At 37.5% G+C, this 23,682-nt stretch overlaps 5 protein-coding genes across 9 annotated transcripts; 2 read left to right on the top strand and 3 right to left on the bottom strand.

Annotated features, from left to right (window-relative positions):
* Positions 1–197: 197 nt before the first annotated feature.
* On the bottom strand, positions 198–1,581 carry comt-5 (O-methyltransferase). The gene is made up of 4 exons (NM_071158.6): positions 1,510–1,581; positions 1,128–1,458; positions 951–1,084; positions 198–413 (listed from the first exon to the last, which is right to left on the bottom strand). The coding sequence occupies exons 1-4, from the start codon at positions 1,570–1,572 to the stop codon at positions 258–260; spliced, it is 684 nt and encodes a 227-aa protein (NP_503559.2). The 5' UTR covers positions 1,573–1,581; the 3' UTR covers positions 198–257.
* Positions 1,582–5,508: 3,927 nt separating this feature from the next.
* comt-3 (Catechol O-methyltransferase domain-containing protein 1) lies at positions 5,509–9,108 on the top strand (the record flags this gene model as incomplete). 2 transcript variants are annotated; one of them, NM_071159.7, is made up of 4 exons in its annotated part: positions 5,509–5,699; positions 7,537–7,867; positions 8,701–8,834; positions 8,897–9,108. In NM_071159.7, 4 exons carry the CDS (start codon positions 5,640–5,642, stop codon positions 9,050–9,052), a joined length of 681 nt encoding a protein of 226 aa, NP_503560.2. The 2 variants fall into 2 exon arrangements, with proteins under 2 accessions (NP_503560.2, NP_001300240.1); NM_001313311.3 differs by lacking the exon at positions 5,509–5,699 and having other exon boundaries at positions 7,600–7,867; positions 8,897–9,052.
* nhr-86 (Nuclear hormone receptor family member nhr-86) lies at positions 9,078–14,822 on the bottom strand. Of its 2 annotated transcripts, none has more exons than NM_001380613.1 (6): positions 14,558–14,822; positions 13,635–13,951; positions 12,820–12,945; positions 11,303–11,487; positions 10,210–10,480; positions 9,078–9,318 (listed from the first exon to the last, which is right to left on the bottom strand). In NM_001380613.1, exons 1-6 carry the CDS (start codon positions 14,766–14,768, stop codon positions 9,214–9,216), a joined length of 1,215 nt encoding a protein of 404 aa, NP_001368574.1. In that variant the 5' UTR covers positions 14,769–14,822; the 3' UTR covers positions 9,078–9,213. The 2 variants fall into 2 exon arrangements, with proteins under 2 accessions (NP_001368574.1, NP_503561.2); NM_071160.9 differs by having other exon boundaries at positions 9,105–9,318; positions 10,210–10,489; positions 14,558–14,816.
* A 1,598-nt stretch (positions 14,823–16,420) lies between these two features.
* On the top strand, positions 16,421–17,114 carry lbp-9 (the record flags this gene model as incomplete). Of its 2 annotated transcripts, NM_001038422.7 has the most annotated exons (3): positions 16,421–16,459; positions 16,536–16,787; positions 16,842–17,112. In NM_001038422.7, the coding sequence occupies 3 exons, from the start codon at positions 16,421–16,423 to the stop codon at positions 17,007–17,009; spliced, it is 459 nt and encodes a 152-aa protein (NP_001033511.1). In that variant the 3' UTR covers positions 17,010–17,112. The 2 variants fall into 2 exon arrangements, with proteins under 2 accessions (NP_001033511.1, NP_001033512.1); NM_001038423.6 differs by lacking the exon at positions 16,421–16,459 and having other exon boundaries at positions 16,842–17,114.
* Y40B10A.9 lies at positions 17,110–20,879 on the bottom strand (the record flags this gene model as incomplete). 2 transcript variants are annotated; one of them, NM_071162.6, is made up of 6 exons in its annotated part: positions 17,110–17,392; positions 17,444–17,660; positions 17,713–17,810; positions 17,878–18,311; positions 19,459–19,657; positions 20,678–20,879. In NM_071162.6, 6 exons carry the CDS (start codon positions 20,840–20,842, stop codon positions 17,204–17,206), a joined length of 1,302 nt encoding a protein of 433 aa, NP_503563.1. The 2 variants fall into 2 exon arrangements, with proteins under 2 accessions (NP_503563.1, NP_001300247.1); NM_001313318.3 differs by lacking the exons at positions 19,459–19,657; positions 20,678–20,879 and having other exon boundaries at positions 17,204–17,392; positions 17,878–18,276.
* Positions 20,880–23,682: the final 2,803 nt, after the last annotated feature.

A 23,682-nucleotide genomic window follows, 5' to 3' on the forward strand; every position in this document is an offset into this window, starting at 1 on the left:
CTGCATCACCTTTAAGTGTTTCTGTCTTGTAAAAAAATTAACAAAGGACACTTCCGGCAACCGGCAAATCGGCAAATTGCCGGAATTGAAATTTCCGGCAAATCGTCAAACCGGCAATTTGCCGATTTGCCGAACGGCACCTCTGAACTGACTGCAGGTAAATAAAGCTGTTCACCTTTTGGATCATATTATGGACAAATTATAGTAGATCAAAAATGCTTTATTTATTTCAAAAAGTTCTCTTTAGATATATTCAATTATTTCTTGAAAGCCACATGAGTTCCATCGCCAAGATTGAGAAGCGCCGAGTAGGTACGATCGTCTTGATAGATCTTGTCATTCATTTCGTGAATCGCACGACAATTTGGATCTTCTCGTCTTTTCTCGTCAGCTACGGAGCCACCGCGAAGGCTCTGGAAATTGAAAATTGATGTTTAGGCTTCAAAGTTCCACGTGGTGCCAGGTTGCCCCATTACGGTTTGATCTACAAAATATGCGGGATTTTTTTGTCCAAAAAATGTGACGTCAGCACGTCACGTGCTCGCTGGCTGTCTCAAAATTCATGTTTTCTCGCGGACGAGAAAACTTGAGAAAAATGGCCTAGAAAATCCTGGAAGAGGAGAATTCCTCGTCCACAGCCAAAATAGCGTGTTGAAAGAAGAGACACAGACGGCAAAACGGTTATTCTTTGCGTTTTTCACGTCCAGAGAAAAAAGTAATATCTGCGTCTCTCACGCCCAATGGATAGCGAGAGTTGGCGCCAACGTGAATTCTCAATGAGGCGCGTTTGCTTCAAAATTATGCAAAAGGACAGCCAGCACCCACGTGGCACGTTCATAACCATGAGAAAGCAGTTGAGAACTCTGCGTCTCTTCTCCCGCATTTTTTGTAGATCTACGTAGATCAAACCGAAATAAGACACACAACGTGAAGTTCCCGGAAAAACTAACGTTATCCACAAAAATGACCCCACCCGGGCGGAGTAGGGTAACACATTTCTCGTAGTATGCAGGGTAGCTGGTCTTCTCGGCGTCGATGAATGCGAAATCAAACGTTCCGGATTGTCCGTCGGCAATCAGTTTGTCTGAAATTCCTCACTTAACCCAGAAGCTTCCATAATTCCTCACCTAAACTCTCTACTCCCGGCCCTTCCACTGGCTTGATCTTCTTGAAAGTTTTCTCGCATTTGGAGAGGATTGGAACTCCGAACTTGTGATAATTGGTGTGATCAATGTCAAACGTATAAACTTCTCCATCATCTGGAACAGCGAGAGCCCAGGCTAATGCAGATGCTCCGGTGAATGTCCCAACATCAAGCGCTCTCTTTCCACCAAACATTTTGATAAAGTTCTGACCAAATGTAAGAACTTCAGGAGCTCCTAGCATTCCAGCGTGGGGAGCGTTGGCGAGCGTCTCATTTTGAAGCTCAACTTGGAGAGGAGCTTGGACGACGGTGTGCTGGAAAAAATATTTTCATAAGCTATAAACTACAAACTACAAACTACAAACCTCCGAGCAATAAGCCACCACTGGATCGGCATCCTTATGATAACTCTTAGCGACAACAGACATTTTCTGAAATTTAAATTTAAAAAATTAAAATTATTCGAACGTTTCAATAGCTGTTTGGAGGGAATTTTACAGAGCAATTATTTTAATAAGTTAGCAAAAACAGGTGCAAAAATTTTATCTACAACTTCAGTTTATGCTAATGCCCGTTCTATGAACGTACTTCAATCATTTTTATAACTTTCAACTACTATGGAAACACGTGGTGTCAGGCTGTCTCAATACAGTTTGGTCTACAAAAAATGCGGGAATTTTTTCCCAGCAAAATTATGACGTCAGCACGCTCTTAATTTATGCGAAATTAGATGAGATGTCTGCGTCTCATCTCCCGCATTTTTCGAAGATCAAAGCGAAATGGGACTTTCTGACTCCACGTGTGGAAACACGCTCTAATGAAAAACCATGTGGAAACGCGCTCTACTGATAAATGATACGGTGGAAACGCGCTCTAATGAAAATACAGTAGCACACTTTGGTAAAATTTTAATGGAATAAAACTCAAAAGTAAGGTTTTTCAAAACATTTTATACTCTATTTCCACTATCCTAAAAAATCCTGCGTCTCAATAGGCGAAGTCTTCTTGTCACAACTTATATGTAACTGATCAGTTCAGCGACAAAAAAGTTTTGGTGCACTTGTACTAGTGGGCACTAGAGAAAATCCGAATATATTTTCCCAACTACGGCCTAGAGCCTAAGTTCACAAAAATCAAAAAAATAAATAAATTTCCCTCCAAAACACTCCCCATCCCTTTTATACGAAATCTGTTCAATGAACTACGTGAATTGTTGATCTTTTTTGCTGCGTCTCCGCCGCCGTTGCCATGTCTGCGTTTCTCACGTCCTGATGTCTCAGAGTTCAGCGCCACTAGATAGAGAAAGTGCTTTGAAACTGATCAAATTTAATGAAGAGTCGCCCCGAATATGACAATGATGTAGTTGATTCCGATGTATGTTGTAGTTTTTTTTTGAAGAAGGTGTTGATCTTTTGGAAGAAAAACAGTGGTGGCCAAGTTTTTTTCAGGCGTTGCTGAAATTCCACGTGGTGTCAGGTTGTCCCACTATACGGTTTGATCTACAAAATATGCGGGAATTTTTTACCCAAAAAGTGTGACGTCAGCACGTTCTTAACCATGCGAAATCAGTTGAGAACTCTGCGTCTCTTCTCCCGCATTTTTTGTAGATCTACGTAGATCACAGTGAAATGAGACAGTCTGGCACCACAGGAAATTCTGTAATCTGCTGGAGTGGCCTTGGAAATACAGTGCATTTTTTTTCCAACTTCTACGACTTTAAAGGCGCGCGCATTTTCGCGCAATGGTCTCGCCACGCGCATCCCATTGATTTGTTGAGCGCGTGGCGAGACCAATGACGGGACCATTTTGTATAAATGCGCGCGCCTTTAAAGTCGTAGAAGTGGAAAAAAAAAATGCACTGTACTGCCAAATTATAAAAAATCTTTTTTTTTCCAGTTTAAGCAAGTTTCAGAAGGGTTTTCCAGTAATAACCAGAGAGATAATTTCCCGGAGAAAAAACATTTTGCGTGAAATATAGTGCATTTGGGTCTACGCGGTTCATCGAAGTAATGCACCACATTTTACGCGCAAATTTGTTTTTGCGCCAAAAATACGGTAACCGGTCTCGACACGAAAAAAATGTGTTCGGTGCAAAAAGGTGTGCACCTTTAAAGAGTACTGTAATTTCATTTTTTGGAATTTTCATTTGCTATTGAGTACAGTAAATATATATTTTTTTAATCGAAGCTCGATTAAAATTCCACATGGGGTTCTGGCCTTTCTCATTGAATTTTTCGCGCTCCATTGACAATCGCCTGCCGAACAACGCGTGGGGAAGTCATGTACTCCACACGGACAAATACATTTAGTTTTACAACTAAAATCGAGCCGCGACGCGACACGCAACGCGCCGTAAATCTACTCCAGATATGGCCGAGTCAAAATGGCCTAGTTCGACAAATTCTTCCATTTCAATTCATGAGCGAAGCCAGACATCTGTGATTCCAAAAGTCAAATTACAGTACTCTTTAAAGGCGCACACGTTTTTCATATTTCACAAAAATTGTCGTGTCGAGACCGGGTACCGTATTTTTAACGCGTTTTCAAATTAAAAAAAAAACAATTTTGCGCGAAAAACCTGATGCCTTCAATCCACGTCGCAGGCTGTCCCATCACGGTTTGATCTACAAAAATTGCGGGAATTTTTCGCCCAAAAATATGTGACGTCAGCACGTTCTTAAGCATGCAAAATCAGTTGAGAACTCTGCCGCATTTTTTGTAGATCTAAGTAGATCAAGCCAAATTGAGACACTCTGACACCACGTGTCGTCGATTGAATTCTGCAAACACGGACACCAATACATCATATTTTACGCGCAAGCTGTTTTCCCTTCTAGACCACCAATTATTTTCCTTCCTTGCCAAAATATGTTTTCCATCTCCTTCTATCTGCGTCTCTCTGTCCTTTCTCTGTTTCTTTTATGTGATGTAGAACTTTGTATGAAAGGGGCGCAAACACAAAACATGTTTGCAGATTTTTGAACTTTTCGTTGTAATACCCCGTTTTGTAGAGTATATAGTTTGCTCCTGGAGCTCCTGAAGCTTCTACTTCTCCCATTTGGCGATGATAATCGTAATAACATGACAATATGTAGTTATCAGTTTCTTTAAGAATTTTCTTATCACCTTTTGCTTTTGCATCGTGTTTTATGAAAGTATGATCTTCGATGAAGCATAAATTTCGCAACTAAACGTGTTGCCAGGCTGTCTTACGGTTTGATCTACAAAAAAAGCGGGAATTTTTTGCTCAAGAAATGTGACGTCAGCACGTTCTTAACTATGCGAAATCAGTTGAGAAATCTGCGTTTCTTGTCCCCCCATTTTTTTGTAGATCAACGTAGATCAAGCCAAAATGAGACACGCTGACACCACACGTGCAACTGATGTTCTCTCAAGTTTGCGCGTAAAATATGGTGCATTCACTTGGGAGCTCGAAATTTTGTATTGCATCAAATTTCACGCGCAAACATGGAAAATATCCAAAAAATAATTATTTTGCCAATTTTTTCCAAATGTTATAATTATGGGGTGGTCTCATTTCGGTTTGATCTACAAAAAATGCGTGAATTTTTCCTCAAAAAAACTGTGACGTCAGCACGCTCATAACCATGCAAAATCAGTTGAAAAGTCTGCGTCTCTTCTCCAGCATTTTTTGTAGATCAAACCGAAACGACACACTTTGACACCACGTGCCACTAAAAGTTGGGCCTCGTTAGGTATTGGCGGGAAAACCACGAATTCAAACGCTTTTATTTAAACGACGAAAAATTCTCGAAAACTCGAAAACGTTTAGCGTTGGAGCGCGCTTGCACTTTGACTTCAAAATGAAAACTAATTAAAAATTTATTACGGGAGCACAATAAGCAACATATTTGACACGCAAAATATCTCGTCGCGAAAACTACAGTAATTCTTTGAATAACTACTGTAGAGCTTGTGTGGATTTACGGGCTAGATTTGTTTTTTCGAAATGAAATTCAAAAAAAATCGAGCCCCCGTAAGACACAAGCGCTACAGTAGTCATTTAAAGAATTACTGTAGTTTTCGCTATGAGATATTTTGCGCGTCAAATATGTTGCGCAATACGCATTTTCAAAATTTTGTGATCCCGTCATAATTGAAAAGGGAATTTTGAAAAACCCCGATTTTCAAAAAAAAAAGTTTTTTTAGTGGCCGAACTTTTTCCCTCTCCGCGGCCACGTAATAAAAGTCAACCTATTTTTGCAATTTTTATTATTTTCCATGTTCACTAGAAAGTTCGTATTCCGCAAATAATCTAAAGTTCAAAAAAATAATGTTTTTTTTGTTCTTCTGAAACTAGAAAAACGACGTTTCCAAATTGCGAAATTTAGGCTCCGCCCACTAAGAGACGCAGAAATCACAATGTTTGTCATCGTTTTTTTCTTGTTCTCTCGGACTATCTGATAGTATAAATTCTTCCCTCTTTTGCCTCCCCAATCCAATTAATTTTCAGTTTTTTTTTCCGAAAAAAAAAATGTCCAACGTCGCAAAAAGCTACAAGAGCTCGGATCCAGTGATTGCGTATTGCTCGGAGGTTTGTAGTTTGTAGTTTGTAGTTTGTAATGTCACGGATTTCTGGTTTCCTTCATAAATTGAAATGGAAGAGTTTGCCGAACTAGGCCATTTTGGCTCGGCCATATCTGTTGTAGATTTACGGCGCGTTGCGTGTCGCGTCGCGGTTCGAGTTTAGTTGTTAAACTAAATGTATTTGTCCGTGTGGAGTACACGACTTTCCCACGCGTTGTCCGGCGGGCGATTGTCAATGGAGCGCGAAAAATTCAATGAGGAAGGCCCACGGTAGCACAGAAACTAGATGGGTTGGTTTATGATACTCAGTCTGGAAACCTATATTGGCTACTATCTCCAAAACCATCACAAAATCGATTTTGCGATGCATATAAGAAATGACCGCAATGAAATTATCTATCTTTATTTGTGATGAATTTTCGATTTTGTACTTCCTGGCCAAGTTATGCACGTTTGTTCGATGGAGCGCGTTTGAACCCATCTAGCAACTGAACCACCGTGGGCCAGAACCCCCCGTGAATCGTCGTGGAAACGCGCTCCGCCTCCAACAGTTGGGTCTCACTAGGTAAAAATTTGGGCGGCAAAATTGTAAATTCAAATTTTTTTACCAATTTTCAAGCATTTTCTTGAAGTTTCAGAAGAAAAATAAAATAAACATTTTTTTTTCGATTTTTCAATATTGCAAATTCACATAATTCTAAAACTCGTACTTAAAGGCGCATGGAGTTATTCGGATGGGTCTCACCGCGAAAAATGCCCTTTTTTACCTCCTCCGGTGCTCGTTTTTTATAGGGACGCAGAGCAAACTCGCCCTAATGCCAATTTTCGAAGCTTCGCCCCCGAACCATGGGTCTCGTTAGGTATTTGGGCGGCAAAATTGTGATTACAAAGGTTTTTCACCATTCCAGTTGTTTTTTTTTTAATTTTTTTTGCCGAAATAACGCTTAAAAATTTATGTGAATTTGAAAAGTGGAAAAAGTTTTCACAAAAATCAATTTCAATTTCGCGTTGCGTGTCGCGTCGCGGCTCAATTTTAGTTGCGAAACTAAATGTATTTGTCCGTGTGGAGTACACGACTTTCCCACGCGTTGTCCGGCAGGCGATTGTCAATGGAGCGCGAAAAATTCAAGGAGGAAGGCCAGAAACCCGTGTAGTGCGTAGCTTATGAAAATATTTTTTTTCAGCACACAACAATCCAATCGCCACTACAAAATGATTTTTTAAAATTTTATTCCTTTTTTCGATTTTCACAACAAAAAAATAAAAAATTAATATTTTTACCACATTATTCGCCCAGTTGCGAAATTTAGCGTTTTTTGGCCCGAACATACGATTACCGGTCTCCAAACGAAATTATGTATTTAATGCAAAAAGGCGTGTGACTTCAAAGGGTACTGTAACTTTTATTGATTTTTCTACACAATGTTTTTCATGATAGACTACTAATTCATAAAACTTTGATTAAACAGGAAAAAATCAACGAAAAAACAATGAAATTTTCATATTTTCCACGAAAAATTAGCGAAAAATTACAGCATTTTTGCATAGAAAAATTTATTATTAGGACCCCACATATTTCTGGCTTCCCTCATAAATTGAAATGGAAGAGTTTGCCGAACTAGGCCATTTTGGCTTGGCCATCTGGTGTAGATTTACGGCGCGTTGCGTGTCGCGTCGCGGCTCAATTTTAGTTGCGAAACTAAACGTATTTGTCCGTGTGGAGTACACGACTTTCCCATGTCCGGCAGGCGATTGTCAATGGAGCGCGAAAAATTCAATGAGGAAGGCCAGAAACCCGTGTAGTGCGTAGCTTATGAAAATATTTTTATTTTCTTTTTTTCCAGCACACCACAATCCAATCGCCACTCCAGGCTGAGCTCCTCAAGGAGACACTCGACAATGCTCCAATGTCTATGATGCTCGGAGCGCCGGAAGTTCTCACGTTCGGACAGAATTTCATCAGATCGTTCGGTGGCAGGCGTGTCATTGATGTCGGTACCTACACCGGAGCATCTGCCTTGGCATGGGCTCTCGCTGTTCCGGATGATGGAGAAGTGTTCACTTTTGACATTGATCACACTAATTATAAAAAGTTCGGAGTTCCGATCATCTCGAAATGCGAGAAGACTTTCAAAAAGATTCGTGCTATCGAAGGATCCGCGTTGGATGGACTTGGTAAGTTGCTCAATTTTTTCGGCAGAAAAACTTAAAAAATTCAATACATACTTCAAGAATTTCTTGTGAAAAAACAATTTTTCGCTTTTTTTAAAAGAAAAAAACTAGAAAACATGTAAAAAATTATTCAAAACACGTGGTGACATAGTGCTCCATAACGGTTTGATCTACGTTGATCTACGATATTCGCGATTTCGCATGAACGTGCTGACGTCACTTTTTGTTGTGAAAAAATTCCCGCATTTTTTGTAGATCAAACCGTAATGGGACAGCCTGACACCCTTTCCAATTACTACGAGAACACAATGATTTGATAATTCTGCGTACTGCACAACATATTTTACGCGCAAAATATCTCGTTGCGAAAACTACAGTAATCCTTCAAATGACAACTGTAGCGCTTGTGTGTCGATTTACGGGCTCGATTTTCATTTCAAAATCGAGCCCCTGTAAATCGACACAAGGGCTACAGTAGTCATTAAGAATTACTGTAGTTTTCGCTGCGAGATATTTTGCGCGTCAAATGTGTTGTACCGTAGGCATTCTCGGAATTTTGTGTTCCCGTAATATGGCAACAACTTTTTTTTTGCATTTTTTCAGAAAAAAACCAAAAAATCGATATTTTCAGCGTTTCTGGCAAAAAAAATTTTTTTTGCTATTTTTTCAGAAATCCGCAGAAAAACCCCGGTTTTCAAGAATTTTTCGATTTTTTAAAATTCAATTTCTCCTAAAAACATTTTTTTTAAACTAAAAATGGCTGATTTTGCCGCCAAATTCCCAACGAGACCCATGACTTAGTGCCGTGGAGCGCGTTTTCACTTGTAATATTCTAGACAAGCTCATCGCCGACGGACAATCTGGAACCTTTGATTTTGCCTTCATCGATGCCGACAAGGTGAACTACAGTAACTATTACGATAGAGCTGTCACCCTGCTCCGCAAGGGAGGTGTCATTTTTGTAGACAATGTAAGTAGTGGAGCCTGAATTAAAAAAAAATTTTTTTTTCTAAAATTTCTTGAATTATTCAGAGTCTTTGGAACGGATCCGTGTGCGATCCAGCGAGAAGAACCGAGCCGAGCACCGTCGCGATCCACCAGGCAAATGACAAAATCTTCAAGGATGACCGTACCTATTCTGCTCTAATCAACCTTGGCGATGGAACTCATATCGCTTTTAAGAAGTGAATTAGGGGCTTTTTTTTTAATTTTGAATTATATTTAATAAATTTTATCTTTTAAAAAATTAAAAACTACATTGGGGGCAAAGTAGACAAAAACAACAACCGATAATACACGATTCTAATTTCACAGAATTTCAAGGTGATATGTGTGCAAAATTCGGAAAGTCAGCAGAATTTTCCATTAACGAGATCATAAAAATCCTTGGGAGGCGCATACACATTGAACACGTTGGTTATCTCGATGTCTTCTTGGAATCGACGAACGCATCTCTGGAAAAAATTAAATTAAATTGATTTGAACATGGAAATCTTCTTTCTTTGGATCAAAACTGGCCAAAAACTACAGAAAAAAATTTCTAAATTTTTTTGGAGCGATTTTCTCCATTTTTTTTCTAAAAAAAGCGGAATTTTTTTTGCTAAAAAAAAGTATTTAATAAAAAATTCTTGCTGAAACCTCGTTTCTTTTAGGAAAAAATTTTTTTTTTGCCAAAAACCTTTTAAAAAATGGATTTAAAAAACCGTTTCTGGACCAAAATTGCCCTAAAACTACCGAAAAAAAATTTTCCTGAATTTTTTTTGAAAACGAAAATAAAAAAAACATTTTTCGCAAAAACCAAAAATAATAGCGAATTTCTCCATTTTTTATTAAAAAGCGGAAATTTATTTTTTTTAACATTTAAAATTTAGTTTTTTTTTCGTTTTTTTAAGGAAAAAAACTTTTTTTTCTTAAAAACCCTTTTTAGAAAATTTTTTTTCGCAAGAAAACAACAAAATATCGTTTTTTTCTGAAAAAAAGAAGCTTTTTTACCAAAATCCCTGAAAAATCGATTTTTTCGATCTTTTGCCAAAAACCTTTAACATTTAGATTTTTTTTTCGTTTTTTTTTCTCCTAAAAAGTATTTATTAAAAAAATTCCCTCAACTATCGGTTTTTTCGTTTTTTAGGAAAAAACCTTTTTTTTTTCTTAAAAAAAAAGATTTGTTGCCAAAACCCTGAATAACACATTTTTTTGTCTTAAAAAACCTTTATGGAAAACTTTTTTTTTCGCAAGAAACCAACAAAATATCGATTTTTTTTTCGAAAACAAAATTATTTTTTGCGAGAAATCGAATTTTTTATTCTTTTTTTTTCATAAAAATACAGCAATTTTTCAAAATTTACCTGAAGCGCAGGTAACAATGTCAAAAGACTGGCGACACGAAGTGACGGCTCTTCTAGTCGTTTTGCACATCTCAAATAGAACGCGAGCTCCTTCATAACTCGATCCTTCACACTCTTTCCGATCATCATGCAATCGTCGGTTTGCTCGTCGAGCCCGAAATCCCAGAATACAAAAGTGCAGAGAGCGAAGAACTCGAAAACGTCAATCTTTTCGGCCATCATTGGAAGGACCAGGCCTCGGCGATTCAGCTCGAACGACGGCTTGAACATTCTGCAAAATCTGTAGAATTTTGAGAAACGTGTGTCTCGACAACAAAAAGCGTTTGGTGGCCGAACTTTTTGCAGTTGGTGGCCGAGAAATTCCTGGTAGATCACAAGATCACAAGGCTCTATGACAAATCTGTTTTATTTTGCTTGAAAATATTAACTTTGAGCCAAGTTATTTAGCCGTGTGAAGTTTTGTGAAGTTGATGACCTAGAAATCCCCCTAGGAAAATCCTAGGCCACCAACTTAAAACAATCAAAACTCTGCTGAAAATCAAAAATTTCGCAAATATTGATTTTCAGCAGATGGCCTAGAATTTTCTCAGGGTGTTTCTAGGCCATCGACTTTACACGGCTAAATAACTTGGCTCAAAGTTAATATTTTCGAGCAAAATAAAACGGATTTGTCATAGAGCCTTGTGATCTTGTGATCTACCAGGAAGTGCATGGCCGAGCTTTTACGTTTTCAGTCCACCGGGTGAAAAAGTTCGGCCACCAAACGATAACTCAGCTGAAAATTAATATTTCGAATTTTTTTCTCTACTTTTTATAGAAATTCAAAATTAAAAAAGATCACCGAATTTCTAGGCCACCAACGGAAAAAAGTTCGGCCACCAAACAGTACCTCGGCGAAAATTCAATATTTTTGAGAAAAGAGAAAAATAACAAGTATTTATACGAAAATTTGTCAATATTTGGCCTAACTTGGATTTCTAGGCCACTAACTGAAAAAGTTCGGCCACAGACTCGAAATTACCGTAACTCGACGGAAAATCAACATTTTGACATCAAATAAACGCTTCTTATAAAATAATCCAAAAAAGCCTACTTTTCAATTTCATCGTCTGTCATTGGTTGTTCCTCGTCTGGAATGTTGAAGAAACTCTTCAAATTATTGGTATCAATGTAGTCTCCAGAAGGCAATATCAACGCGTTCGACGTGTCGTTTATGTGACAAAGAAACGCGCCTTCGAGAACACTGAACGGCGTGTAGAAGTTGCGGAACAGGACTTTCTGAAAAAAATTACTGATAAATTAATTTATTTATTTAAGTTGGTAAATAGCAGGACTGTGCTTATTTTAAAGGTGGACTACACCCTGTGGGGAAATTGCTTTAAAACACGCCTCTGGGGTCAAAATGACCGAAAATCATGATTAAAAAACTTCAAAAAAATTTTCTAGATTTTATATGATTTTTTGAAAATTGGAAACATCTCAATTTTCCCCTAATTATATTTGAATTTCCGCCAATTGAACTCGTTCGTTGGAGCGCGCTTGCATTATTTTCCATAATTAATTTATTTCTTATCATTATTTCACTGATTTTCTTCATTTTTTTGGGGGTTTTTAATCGGAAAATAAAAGAAATAAACAAGAAAAATGCAAAAAGTTTATTAAAAAGTAACTGGAAATGCCTAAAACTCTGAATAATACTAATTTCAGGCTTGTCATCGTCGGATCGCATAATTTCAGAGTTTTAAGCATTTCCAGTTACTTTTTAATGAACGTTTTGCATTTTTCTTGTTTATTTCTTTTATTTTCCGATTAAAAACCCCCAAAAGAATGAAGAAAATCAGTGAAATAATGATAAGAAATAAATTAATTATGGAAAATAATGCAAGCGCGCTCCAACGAACGAGTTCAATTGGCGAAAATTCAAATATAATTAGGGGAAAACTGAGATTTTTTCAATTTTCAAAAAATCATATAAAATCTAGAATTTTTTTTTGCATTTTTTTTAATCATGATATTCGGTCATTGTGACCCCATAGGCGTGTTTTAAAGTAATTTCCCCACAGGGTGTAGTCCACCTTTAATATGATAATTCAATTTTTTTTTGAGCTAATATTGATATAAAAATGTGGAAAAAGGTACGTTCCACCTGAAAATATTATTGATTTTTGTTGAAAAGCTTGAAAAGATTACAGATAGTGTCTGAAAGTTGCCGCTTTTAAGCTTTTCACTAGAAATAAATATAATTTTCTGATGAAACCAACCATTTTTATACAAATTATACCAGTTTTGGATTCAAAATGTGCACGATTTTCTTAATTAAACTTCTAAAATTGCTAAAAAACTTTCTTTTTTTTCGAAATTTGCTCGAAGCAGTCGGAAATTAATTTATCCTTCATTTTGATCTTTCGCTGCATCTTTTGGTCGTTTATTTCACGTTTTTTAGTTGACTGGCGGCATTTTAAGCCGAAATGCAACTTATCAACGAAACAATGACCAAAATATGCAATAAAAGATGATAATTCAATTTTTAAAAATTGGAGTTTTCAGCTAAAATTAGCCAATTTTCATCGAAATTTCGTTTTTCTGTGCATTTTTTGAGTCTATCCATACTTTCTGATCCATTGGTAATGTGACAAAATCATCGAAACACCACGCGACCCAATCAGCAACTAGGGAAACTTCTCGAATGCTCTGTGCGCACGCTTCTTTGTAGTTCACAGCTTTCGGCGTTTTTTCCTAAAATTAAATAAAAATTCAATTTTATTGAAGGTGGACTCCGCTCTGTGGGGAAATTCCTTTAAAACAGGCCTATGGGGTCAGAATGACCGAATATCATGATTTAAAAAATTCAAAAAAAATGTCTAAATTTTATATGATTTTTTGAAAATTGGAAAAATCACAGTTTTCCCCTAATTCCTATTTGAATTTCCGCCAATTGGATTTGTTCGATGGAGCGCGCTTGCACGTTTTTAAATTTTATTATTATCATTTTTTTCTTATTTTTAACCGATTTTTCATGTTTTCTGTATATTTTTGTCTGAAATTTGAAGAGAAAATCAAAATAAATGCTAATTTTTGATTAAAAAGCTAATTTACAAGCGCAAATCTGTGAAATCAATTAATTCAGGTTCGAAATCGTTTAAAAGCGTTATTTTTTTTTCGTTTTTACGCCTGTAAGCGTGCTTTTTAATCGAATATTTGCATTTATTTTGACTTTTCTCTGAAATTCAAGCAAAAATACACCGAAAACATTGAAAATCGGTGGAAAATAATAATAAGAAATAAAATAAATAAATTTAAAACGTGCAAGCGCAAATCCAGAAAAATAAAATCCAGAAAAATTTTTTGAATTTTTTAATCATGATTTTCGTTCATTGTGACCCCATAGGCGTGTTTTAAAGCCTTTAATCAATCGAACCCCCTACTTTAAAAAGGCTCTGCCCATCCTTTCGATGTATCACCAGCCGCGCATTGTCCATTTTTCGATAGTTGACTCGCATTTTCATGAGAATCGGCATTCGATCGTTGAAGGACGGATGAAGGTCTTCTACAAGTGCCGATTGTGCACTTGTCGTCGGAGGATAGCCATCTCCGACAGAACCCAAAAGTTGCATGAGGTCGGTGGAATCTGGCTTGATTTCTCGCTTCCCAATAGTGTCACGCCGCTGTTGGACTCCTGCGGGATTCATGCCCACCTCTAGACACTTGGCGAACCGACAGGAGCGGCACATGCATCGAATATCTGGAAAAATTGCATAATTTGAGGGGAATTCTGGGTAAAAATACACTTTTAAAGTGAGGAAATTGCTTTAAAACATGCATATGGGGTCACAATGACCGAATATCATGATTTAAAAATTCAAAAAATTTTCTAAGTTTTATATGATTTTTTTTTTTGAAAATTGGAAAAATCTCAGTTTCCCCCTATTGGAAAATTTATTTTATTTTTTCTCATTATTTAACTGATTTTCTTCATTAATTGTGTATTTTAATCGGAAAAAGAGAGAAAAATGCAAATTGTTCATGAAAAAATTACTGAAAATGCTTAAAACAGTGAAATTATGAGTTCCGACGGTTTTACACATTTTTAGTGATTTTTTCATGAACAATTTGCATTTTTCTCTCTTTTTCGGATAAAAATACACAATTAACGAAGAAACTCAGTGAATTAATGAGAAAAAAAAATTAATTAATAAAAATCAAGCAAGTGCGCGGAAATTCGAATAGGAGGAAAACTGAGTTTTTTCAATTTTCAAAAAAAAAATCATATAAAATATAGAAAATTTTTTTGAATTATTTTATCGTGAGCAATTTCCCCACTGGGCCTTTAATAATTATTTTAACTCACTCGCAGTAATCTCACAATCATTATTTCCCCGGCAAAGATAGGTTTTGTCGAGGGAAACACTACGACGGAAGAAGGCCGCGCAAGCTCTGCAGGCTTCTGCTCCAAAATGATATCCATCGCCATCCTCCCGACAAATCGAACAAGTCGACTTTTCCTTCTTCTCCGGCCGAAACTGGCTTTCTTCAAGACTTGTGTTGTCGAGAGGCTCCATGTTAGGCGGCGAACAAGGCACGGTTTCTTCGATTTTTGCAGTAATCATCTGAAAATGACGAATATTACAGAGGAAATAAGCGAAAATCGATGGAAAGAAAAGGAAATGTATGATGATAAGAGGAGTGTGGTGAATGTAGTCGCAGGCTAGCTTTGGCGGCAGCGGCGAGGGAAATAGTGTGTGGCAGAGAAAATGTGTAGTTTGTGTCCTGCCAAGTCGATAAAATGGGGGCAATATGAGAGGATTAGAAGGAAAATTTGTTTCACTGGTGCCGAAGGCATTGCCAAAAATTTAGTTTTCCTAAAAATTCGGAAATGGGAAAAACTATTAATGGAAAAATTCAGATTTTTTTTGCTTGTCAGAAAACGAGAAGGAAATAGTGAGAATGTAATGTGAAGGCAAGCGCAAACACGTCGCAATTGTAGTTTGTAGCCGTCGCAGACAGCACACAAAATACGAAATTTTCGTATTTGTGGCGAAGTCTCAGCGGAATATATTTTTATGGGAGCAGGAAATTGCAATTTAAATTGTAAAAATATGGCTGGTGTCTGGGGAATACTGAAAAGAACATTAGCTAGCATTAGCACGTTCTTTACGAAACTTTGCTGCAAGAAGCTTCGAAATTTATAGATTTTTGCATTTTAAAAGATCAATTTTCAGTTTACATTGAAATATAATCAATTTTTAATCGATTTTCACTCAAAAACCTGAAAAAATTGGCAAAATTTCGACAATTTTGCGCAAAATTCAAAAAGAAATCGAAAAAAAAACAAAAAAAAACAAAAAAATTACAGTAACCTTCTTGCAGTTCTCATGCGCCTTTAGCCTTTCGTGGTGGGACCCTCACGCCACGTGGCGCCCATTTTCGGTGTTTTTCATTTGGTTTTCGGTTGTTTTCGTCATTTCTGGCCAATTTTTATGAGTTTTCATGCAATTTTTTCGCTGGATCTCGTTTCCAATAATTGATTAAATATTTTTAGCGTAAATTTTAGCTCCCTGTTGGTTTCTGTCGGTGGAAATTGCCGAGTTATACCTCATTTTGTTCCTAAAATAATTCTAAATCGTCGAATTCACTTCAGAAGTTCTTATTTCCACCTCGAAGCGTTGAGATTCAAAGTTGTTTCCCCCGGCTGGCTTGCTTGATGTTCCTGTCTCCGTTTTTTCTCATTTTTCTTTTTCTGCAAATGCTTTTAGACAGTATTTTTCTGTTGAATCACCGCTGCATCGTATTATTGTTTTCCCATTTTTACTGTGGGCGTCCGATGCCTGTTGCGAGATGTGCCACGAGAGATAGGAGAACAGTGAGAGGAGCCGCGAACACTGGCCGCCGCTGCGCCCCTCATCTCGCGTTTTTCGTCCCTCTTTTTTTCTCTGGACCTATGCTATTTCTGCGAGGGACACGAGGTCATTTTACGCTCACACGCCACCATGACAGTCCGGCACACCTCGTTTGTCCTTCTTTCGCAACGTGTCCCATGTAATTTTCTACGAGAATATTCGAGAATTAAGGTTTTTGTTCGATATAAAACGTGACTTGTTGATTATCTTATTGTTGTGTTTACGTATAGTCGCTAGACACGTGGAGGTTTCTTTCAAAGTCAATCGATCAGTTTTACTTTAGTTTTGTTCAATTTAGTTTTCCATCCCAAACTATGCTTTCTGCTTTCTTCAAGACTGCGCACTGTGCATTGGTACTTTCTTTCTTCTCTTCTCATAACATAATCTCTTTATGTACATCTAATCATTTTAATATAATCTTTTTTTCAGAGAAACATGCCAATTCAAACCGATCTTGTTGGAAAGTGGAACTTCGTTTCCTCGGAAAACTTCGACGAGTACCTCAAGGAGGTCGGAGTCGGATGGGCCATCAGAACCATCGCCACCAAGACCAAGCCAGCTCTTGAGTTCGCCGTCAACGGAGACGAATGGACCATGAACTCCAACTCGACCTTCAAGAACTACACCCTCAAGTGGAAGCTCGGAACCGCTTCTGACGAGAAAACCGCTGACGGTCGTGATGTTAGTTAATTTTATTCGCCATAAAATGTTCTTAAATATATATTCTGTTTCCAGGTGTCGAGCGTCTTCTCCATCGAGAACGATCATCTCGTCCAAATCGAGACCGGAAAGGGAGGTGGCAAGGACTCGCGCATCGAGAGATACATTGAGAACGGAAAGCTCGTCATCGTTTGCACCTGCAACGGAGTCAAGTGCACTCGCGTCTACGAGAAGGCTGCCTAAGCAATCGTCTGAAATATGTAAAAGTTTAATTATTTTTGTATTCCATCGCATCCCACTCCGGTAATTTTTTTGTATTTTATCAGCTTCCTCCATAAAATGTATTTTAAAATCAGAAACTTTTATTAATCACAGACACATAATAATGATTGGGGACCCGCGTTTTTGAGATTAGATAGAGATTAGATTCCTGGCTTCTAGACAACGTCCTCATCAATAAATTTGATAGAGCTAAAGCTAGCTCCGAACGCTTTCGTTGGTGTCTTCTCTGAAGCAACTCTTCTCGTCACGCAAATGCAATAAAATATGATCACGAAGAGCACCATGAGAAGGACCCAAATTCCTATAAAAATCAAATAATCCACCCAATAGAACTCGTCGTCAGGCTGAAATTGTTTTCTTTAATATAATATTTTTATCTAGGATATTTGTTTCACCATTGTTCCAGTCCAAATGCACATGTCGGAGTTGGATGGTGTTCTGAAGAATGGGCAAGAAGGATCTGGACAAAAAACTTGTGACGCTGTCGGGCGGAATTGCGATTCTCTCGCTTTATTTCGAGTGAACAGCGAGTTCCAAATAGCAAGATGAAGCAGAGAGAGCCCTCGTTCCGAGAAATGAGCACAATCATAGCCAAGAGCACTGAGATCTACTCTGAAAACTTTTAAAATTGAATAATTTTGTTGTAATTTATTTAGAACGTTACCCATCAGGCAAATTGGTTAGTGCTGGGTCCTTGAGAAGAGGAAGAACTTCTACATGGAACTGGGGTTTTCTGTAGTTCTTCTCGACAATAGTTTCGACCTGGAAAATGTAATTTTTAAAAATTAATTTAATTTTCAGAATTAAAAAGTTATAATAAAATGCTAACCTGATTCCAAACCGAGTTGTAGTTGAATTTATTATGAACTTTCCACTGAGCCAACTGACTTTTACAAGCCAATGACTGATGGCTTGCATCTCTCCAGATTCCGCTTCCAGATGATCGTAGGACTACTACAAATGTCTTCTCTGGAACCAGCTTCAACAGCTCCTCAATTGCAGATAATACTTCCACAGCAGTCTGTCCTGTTTCAGAAGCTTTTCCGTCCTGAATAGTGGCCAGGATCACGATCATCTTCCAATCGTTCTCGAATCCCTCAATTTTCCGGATTCTCTCCCCGATATCTCTTGCCTGGTCGGCGAGCGACTCATCCAGCTGCCCGGACTCAATCTGGTCAAGTTGTGCTCCACGGAGTTGGAGCATTGAGGGCAGAGATGGAAGAGACATTTCCGAGGATCGAATGTTGCATGGTCCCAGAATTCCTGCAAATGTGAAATTTACGAATTCATTAGAAATGTTCGAAAATCCCCCCGGGGGCTCGAAGATGAGCCGGTAATTAAAAGCCGGCGGGGTAAATTGAGCTATTTTGCAGTGTGCTCTCAGTGGAGCCTCTGGGATTAGACAGGTGTGGGGATTTGGTTTAAGTATAGGCTCTTTGTTTATATGGTTTCAAAAATATTATAATCGTCGTGGAAACGCGGCTCCGCCCCGAACAGTTGGGTCTCGCTAGGTAAATATTTCGGCGGCAAAATAGTAAATTCAAATTTTTTCGCCAAAAACACGTGGTGTCAGAATGTCTCATTTAGGCTTGATCTACGTCGATCTACAAGAAATGCGGGAGAAGAGACGCAGAGTTCTCAGCAAAACGTGCTCACGTCACATTTTCCTGGGCAAAAAATTCCCGCATTTTTTGTAGATCAAACCGTAATGGGACAGCCTGGCACCATTTTCAAAGGTTTTTCGCCTTTTTAGTTGTTTTTATTAATTTTTTGTCTAGAACAACAGAAAATATAACAAAAAAGACGAAAAAACTCTGAAAATTGGCAAAATTTGTTGAAAAATCTTTAATTTACAGTTTTGCCACCAAACACCAAACGAGACCCATGGCTCGGGGGCGGAGCCTTTAAATTGTCAGTGGAGCGCGTTTTCATGACGATTTTGAAAATGAGGTTTTTCTGCGTCTACATAATACTTCATTCATAATAAAAATTTCTAGTTTTACAGGTTTTCGAAAAAAAGGGTGTCTGTCATTTCGCCTCCAAAATATTATCCATAACCGAACCATAGGTCTCGTTATGTATTACGGGAACAGAAAATCTGAAAATGCGTATTGCGCAACATATCTGACGCGCAAAATATCTCGTGACGAAAACTACAGTAATTCTTTAAAGGACTACTGTTTCAAAATTCAAGCTCGTAAATCGACAAAAGTGCTACAGTAGTCATTAAAAAAATTAGTGTAGTTTTCGCTACGAGATATTTTGCGCGTCAAATATGTTGTGCAATACGCATTCTCAGAATTTTGTGTTCCCGTAATACCTAACGAGACCCAACTGTTGACCGTGGAGCGCGATTTCAAAATAAACATTTTCTGCGTCCCAATAATAATTTTGTCCAGAAATCACAAACCTTTCTGCAAAAGCGTAAAATTACTGGGACAATACGACGAGAGTTGTCCCAGCTCTGCGTAATATTTTATCGAATTTGCCTGCAAATGGTGCACATCGTTGATCGCCGGAATCGCGAATTTGCGTGGTCCGCACTTTTCGAGGTCCGTCATTATGTAGTCTAATGGATAATCTTCTTCTTGTTCTTCTAGTTGAGAATTCTGGAAGAAAAATTAATTACAAAGTTTCAGGGTCTTGCAACGCGCGAAATTTTTTTCAGCTTGCGAGGCGACTCCTGCGCCATCAAACGATAGTACGGTAGCACAAAATTCTGAGAATGCGTATTGCGCAAGATATTTGACGCGCAAAAATATCTCGTAACGAAAACTACAGTAATTCTTTAAATTTTATACTGTAGCGTTTGTATCGATTTACGGGCCCGATTTTAGCTACAGTAGTCATTTAAAGGATTACTGTAGTTTTCGCTACGAGATATTTTGCGCGTCAAATATGTTGCGCAGTGTGCATTCTTAGACTTTTGTGTTCCTGTAATATAAGTGTTGAAAATCGCCAAAAAACATGATTGGAAAATAAAAAATATTGTTTTTGTTAATTTTCTGAGCTTTCCAGAAAATCGAAAATTTTCGTTTTTTCGTTAACATTTTTAGATTTTTTTGCCAGGCCCGGTCTCGACACGACAATTTTTTGTTCAACACGTGGTGTCAAAGTGTCTCATTTCGGCTTGATCTACGTTGATCTGCAAAAAAATGCGGGAGAATGGAGACGCAAGTTCTTAACTGATTTCCTATGGTTAAGAACGTGCTGACGTCACATTTTTTGGGCAAAAAATTCCCGCATTTTTGTAGATCAAACCGTGATGGGACATCCTGGCACCACGAGCGTTAAATACGAAAGGATGTGCGCCTTTAAAGGGTACTGTAATTTTAAACTCTCGTTGTTTCGAAATTTTTATCGACTTTTCATAGTTTTTTTCCACAACTTGCTTTTTTAATAAATTAATAAACTTTTTGAAATCGAAAAACTATGAAAAATAAAATTTTCAAGATTACTGTACTCTTTAAAGGCGCACCCCGTTTTTATTTTGACAACATTTGTCGTGTCGAGATCGGGTACCGTATTTTTGACACTTTTTCGCGTCTGTAATGGCACCAAAAAGGACCGAATTGTATACAATTTCAATCGTGGTAGGACCTCAAATTTTCCCAAATTAATCATCAAACCTGTAAAGTTATCAACTCCATCCATTGATCATAAAAATCTCGATCAGTCGTCAGCTTCTCCTCTATCCTCGTCAAATAATCGTCGTTGTGAATATGCTGGCACCACGTGGCTGACGTGGCAAATACTAGGAAAAGAAAAATGCTACGTGGATCCAGGACACCCATCATCTCATCGTCAGAAGGTTTGATTGACCTGAAAATTTGAAAAAAATTTTTTTTTTGGAATTTTGAAAAGAGAAAAAACTAGGTGACTAATGGAAAAGACATGTGGTTTTCTTTGAAAAGTTGAGAAAAAAGGAAATTGGAAAAGGGGAGAGGGGAAGTTTTAGGGGCAAAAAAAATTAACAAAACTTTTTTTGTTGCGATTCACAAGATTCTGAAAGGCGTACTTAAAGGCGCATGCACGTGGCGTCAGGTTGTCTCATTTCGGCTTGATCTACAAAAAACGCGGGAGTAGACACGCAGAGATCTCAACTGATTTCGCATAGTTAAGAACGTGCTGACTTCACTTTTTTTTTGGGGAAAAAATTCCCGCCATTTTTTGTAGATCAAACCGTTATGGGACAGCCTGACACCATGTGCGCATGGAGAATATTCGGATGGGTCTCGCCGCGAAAAAAGCACTATTTGACCTCTTCGGTGCTCTTTTTATGGGAACGCAGAACAAAGAAAACGGTGTGCAAATTCGCTCCAAGGCTAATTTTCAACGCTCCGCCCCCGAACCATGGGTCTCGTTATTATAGAAAAAATACGATCGCACAAAAATAAACAACGACGCAACGACACTCCGCTATTTTTAAGCCCCGCCCACGATTTCATTTGCACTGAAATGAGGCGGCCGCAGTGCAAATGAAATCGTGGGAGGGGCTTAAAAATAGAGGAGTGTCGTTGCGTCGTTGTTTATTTTTGTGCGATCGTATTTTTTCTATAATAGGTATTTGGCGCCAGGCATTTTTAAGCATATTTGTTACGTTTTCAGTTGTTTTTAATAGTTTTAATACCAAAAAAAGGTTAAAAAATTAATTTGAATTTCACGGTGTTCTGGCTTTCCTCATTGAATTTTTCGCGCTCCATTGACAATGGGCTGCCGGACAACGCGTCGGAACGACGTGTACTCCACACGGACAAATGCCTTTAGTTTTACAACTAACATCAAGCCGCGACGCGACACGCAACGCGCCGTAAATCTACTCCAGATATGGCCAGCCAAAATGGCCTAGTTCGACAAATTCTTCCATTTCAATTTATGAGGGAAGCCAGAAATCCGTGGAATTTGAAAAGCGGAAAAAGTTTGAAAAAAATCAATTTTTGAATATAAATTATAAAAAAACAACTGAAAATTTTTTGCCGCCAAACACCTAACGAGACCAATGGCTCGGGGGCGGAAACTTTAAATTGTCAATGGAGCGCGTTTTCATACCGATTTCAAAATGGGTTTTTTCTACTTCTACATATTACTTTATTCATATGAAAAATGTCTAGTTTTTACAGATTTTTGTTTTTTTTGTGTTGATAAATCTGGATTTTTGGAAAAAAAAAACTTTTTTTTTGCAAAAAATGTTAATTTTGAAAAAAAGGGGTATCTGGAATCCTTTCTGGATCTAATGTTAAATTTGAACAAAAAAAACCTTTTTTTAGGTTTCCCATATTCTCAACCTACAGCAAATTCCAAAAAAAAAACGCCCAAAAATTGCAAAATTTTGACAAATTGCACACTCATTTTTCAATTTTTCTTTGCTGCTTTCCCAGGTCACCAAAAAAAACAAAAAGGCCTGGACAAAGTAATTATTTTAAGAAAAATTGTTCCAAATGCAACGTTTTCTCCTTGATTTGGTTGGAGCCAGCCAAATAAAAAAGGGGCGGAGCTTGAGCAAGGATTGTTGCTCTTCACAAAAACCAATCCAACTAATAGATGGGAAACAAAAACCGAGAGAAAACCCGAAAAAAGCGGAGAAACAAGGGAAATTTTTTTGTTGAAATGTCACAGAAAAAGTAGCTTTTTAGTTTTTTTTCCGCGGTTTTCGAACGCGAAAAATGATGAGTTTGTGGGGATTAACGGGAAAATTTTGGCAGGGTGAACTTCTATTTTTGTCGTTTTCTGCAGGAAATCGAAAATCAATGAAACTGGCGAGGAGGAATAATGGGATGCTATCATTAAATCGAATTACGAACTTTTTACCTGACCATGAAGATTTTTTAGGTTGTTAGTCATCTAATTGAACGCGCCAATTTTTCGGTTTTATTATCCAGACGCAAAATTTTGCCATTTTTGTGACAAACTAGTCTCGACACGACAATTTTTGTTTTGAATGCAAAAAAGACGTGCGCCTTTAAAAAGTACTGTAATTTCACTTTTTGGAATTATTTATCAATTTTTATAGTTAAAAATATTTTAATCTAAAAATTAGAAAAAATCGATGAAAATTCCACAGTACTCTTTAAAGGCGCGCACCTTTTTTGGTTTTTTTTTTCAAAAAAAAAACAACGAAAAAATTCGATAGTATTTTAGGAACATTTAAAATGAAAATTGTCGTGTCGAGACCGGGTACCGTATTATTGGGGCAAAAATTACAAAATTTGAAGAAGAAAAAATGTTTCCAAAAAAAAAAATGTTTGAAAGAAGAGCAATGGAAAAAATGGCAATTTTTATTCATAAATTTTAATGAGAGAAAAATTTCCATTTGTGTCATAATTGGACAGGGCGCCTAAAAATGAAGAAGAAATACGCGTGGCCGAGAAAAATAGAAAATTCGGCCACCAATATTTTCTTTAGAAATTGGAATTTTCATGGTACATCGATTTCTTCTGAGAAGTTGAAAAAAAAATAAATAGGAATTTTTTGATAGAGGAAGGACATGGAGTTATTGAAAAAAAGATTTATGTCCAAAAAAAACGAAAACGAAAATTTTAGATTTTTTTTTTCAAAATCAAAAAAAACGAAAAAATTAGAAAATACAAAAAAAAAAGACGAGACGACGGTAGATTTATCAAAAATATCTTGATTT

This window comes from Caenorhabditis elegans, chromosome V (assembly GCF_000002985.6).
Source record: "Caenorhabditis elegans chromosome V".
In the NCBI taxonomy this organism is placed as follows: domain Eukaryota; kingdom Metazoa; phylum Nematoda; class Chromadorea; order Rhabditida; family Rhabditidae; genus Caenorhabditis; species Caenorhabditis elegans.

Bases quoted from the DNA above. Each gene is read 5' to 3' on its own strand.
- comt-5 (NM_071158.6), bottom strand. From the start codon at position 1,572: ATGTCTGTTGTCGCTAAGAGTTATCATAAGGATGCCGATCCAGTGGTG. The intron at 1,085-1,127 runs GTGAGGAATTAT...GAGGAATTTCAG, and splicing joins GCCGGGAGTAGAGAGTTTAG to ACAAACTGATTGCCGACGGA. The intron at 414-950 runs GTTAGTTTTTCC...TTCAATTTCCAG, and splicing joins GGGTCATTTTTGTGGATAAC to AGCCTTCGCGGTGGCTCCGT.
- nhr-86 (NM_071160.9), bottom strand. From the start codon at position 14,768: ATGGAGCCTCTCGACAACACAAGTCTTGAAGAAAGCCAGTTTCGGCCG. The intron at 13,952-14,557 runs GTGAGTTAAAAT...CAATTTTTCCAG, and splicing joins TGATTGTGAGATTACTGCGA to ATATTCGATGCATGTGCCGC. The intron at 11,488-12,819 runs GTATGGATAGAC...AATTTTTTTCAG, and splicing joins CATTACCAATGGATCAGAAA to AAAGTCCTGTTCCGCAACTT.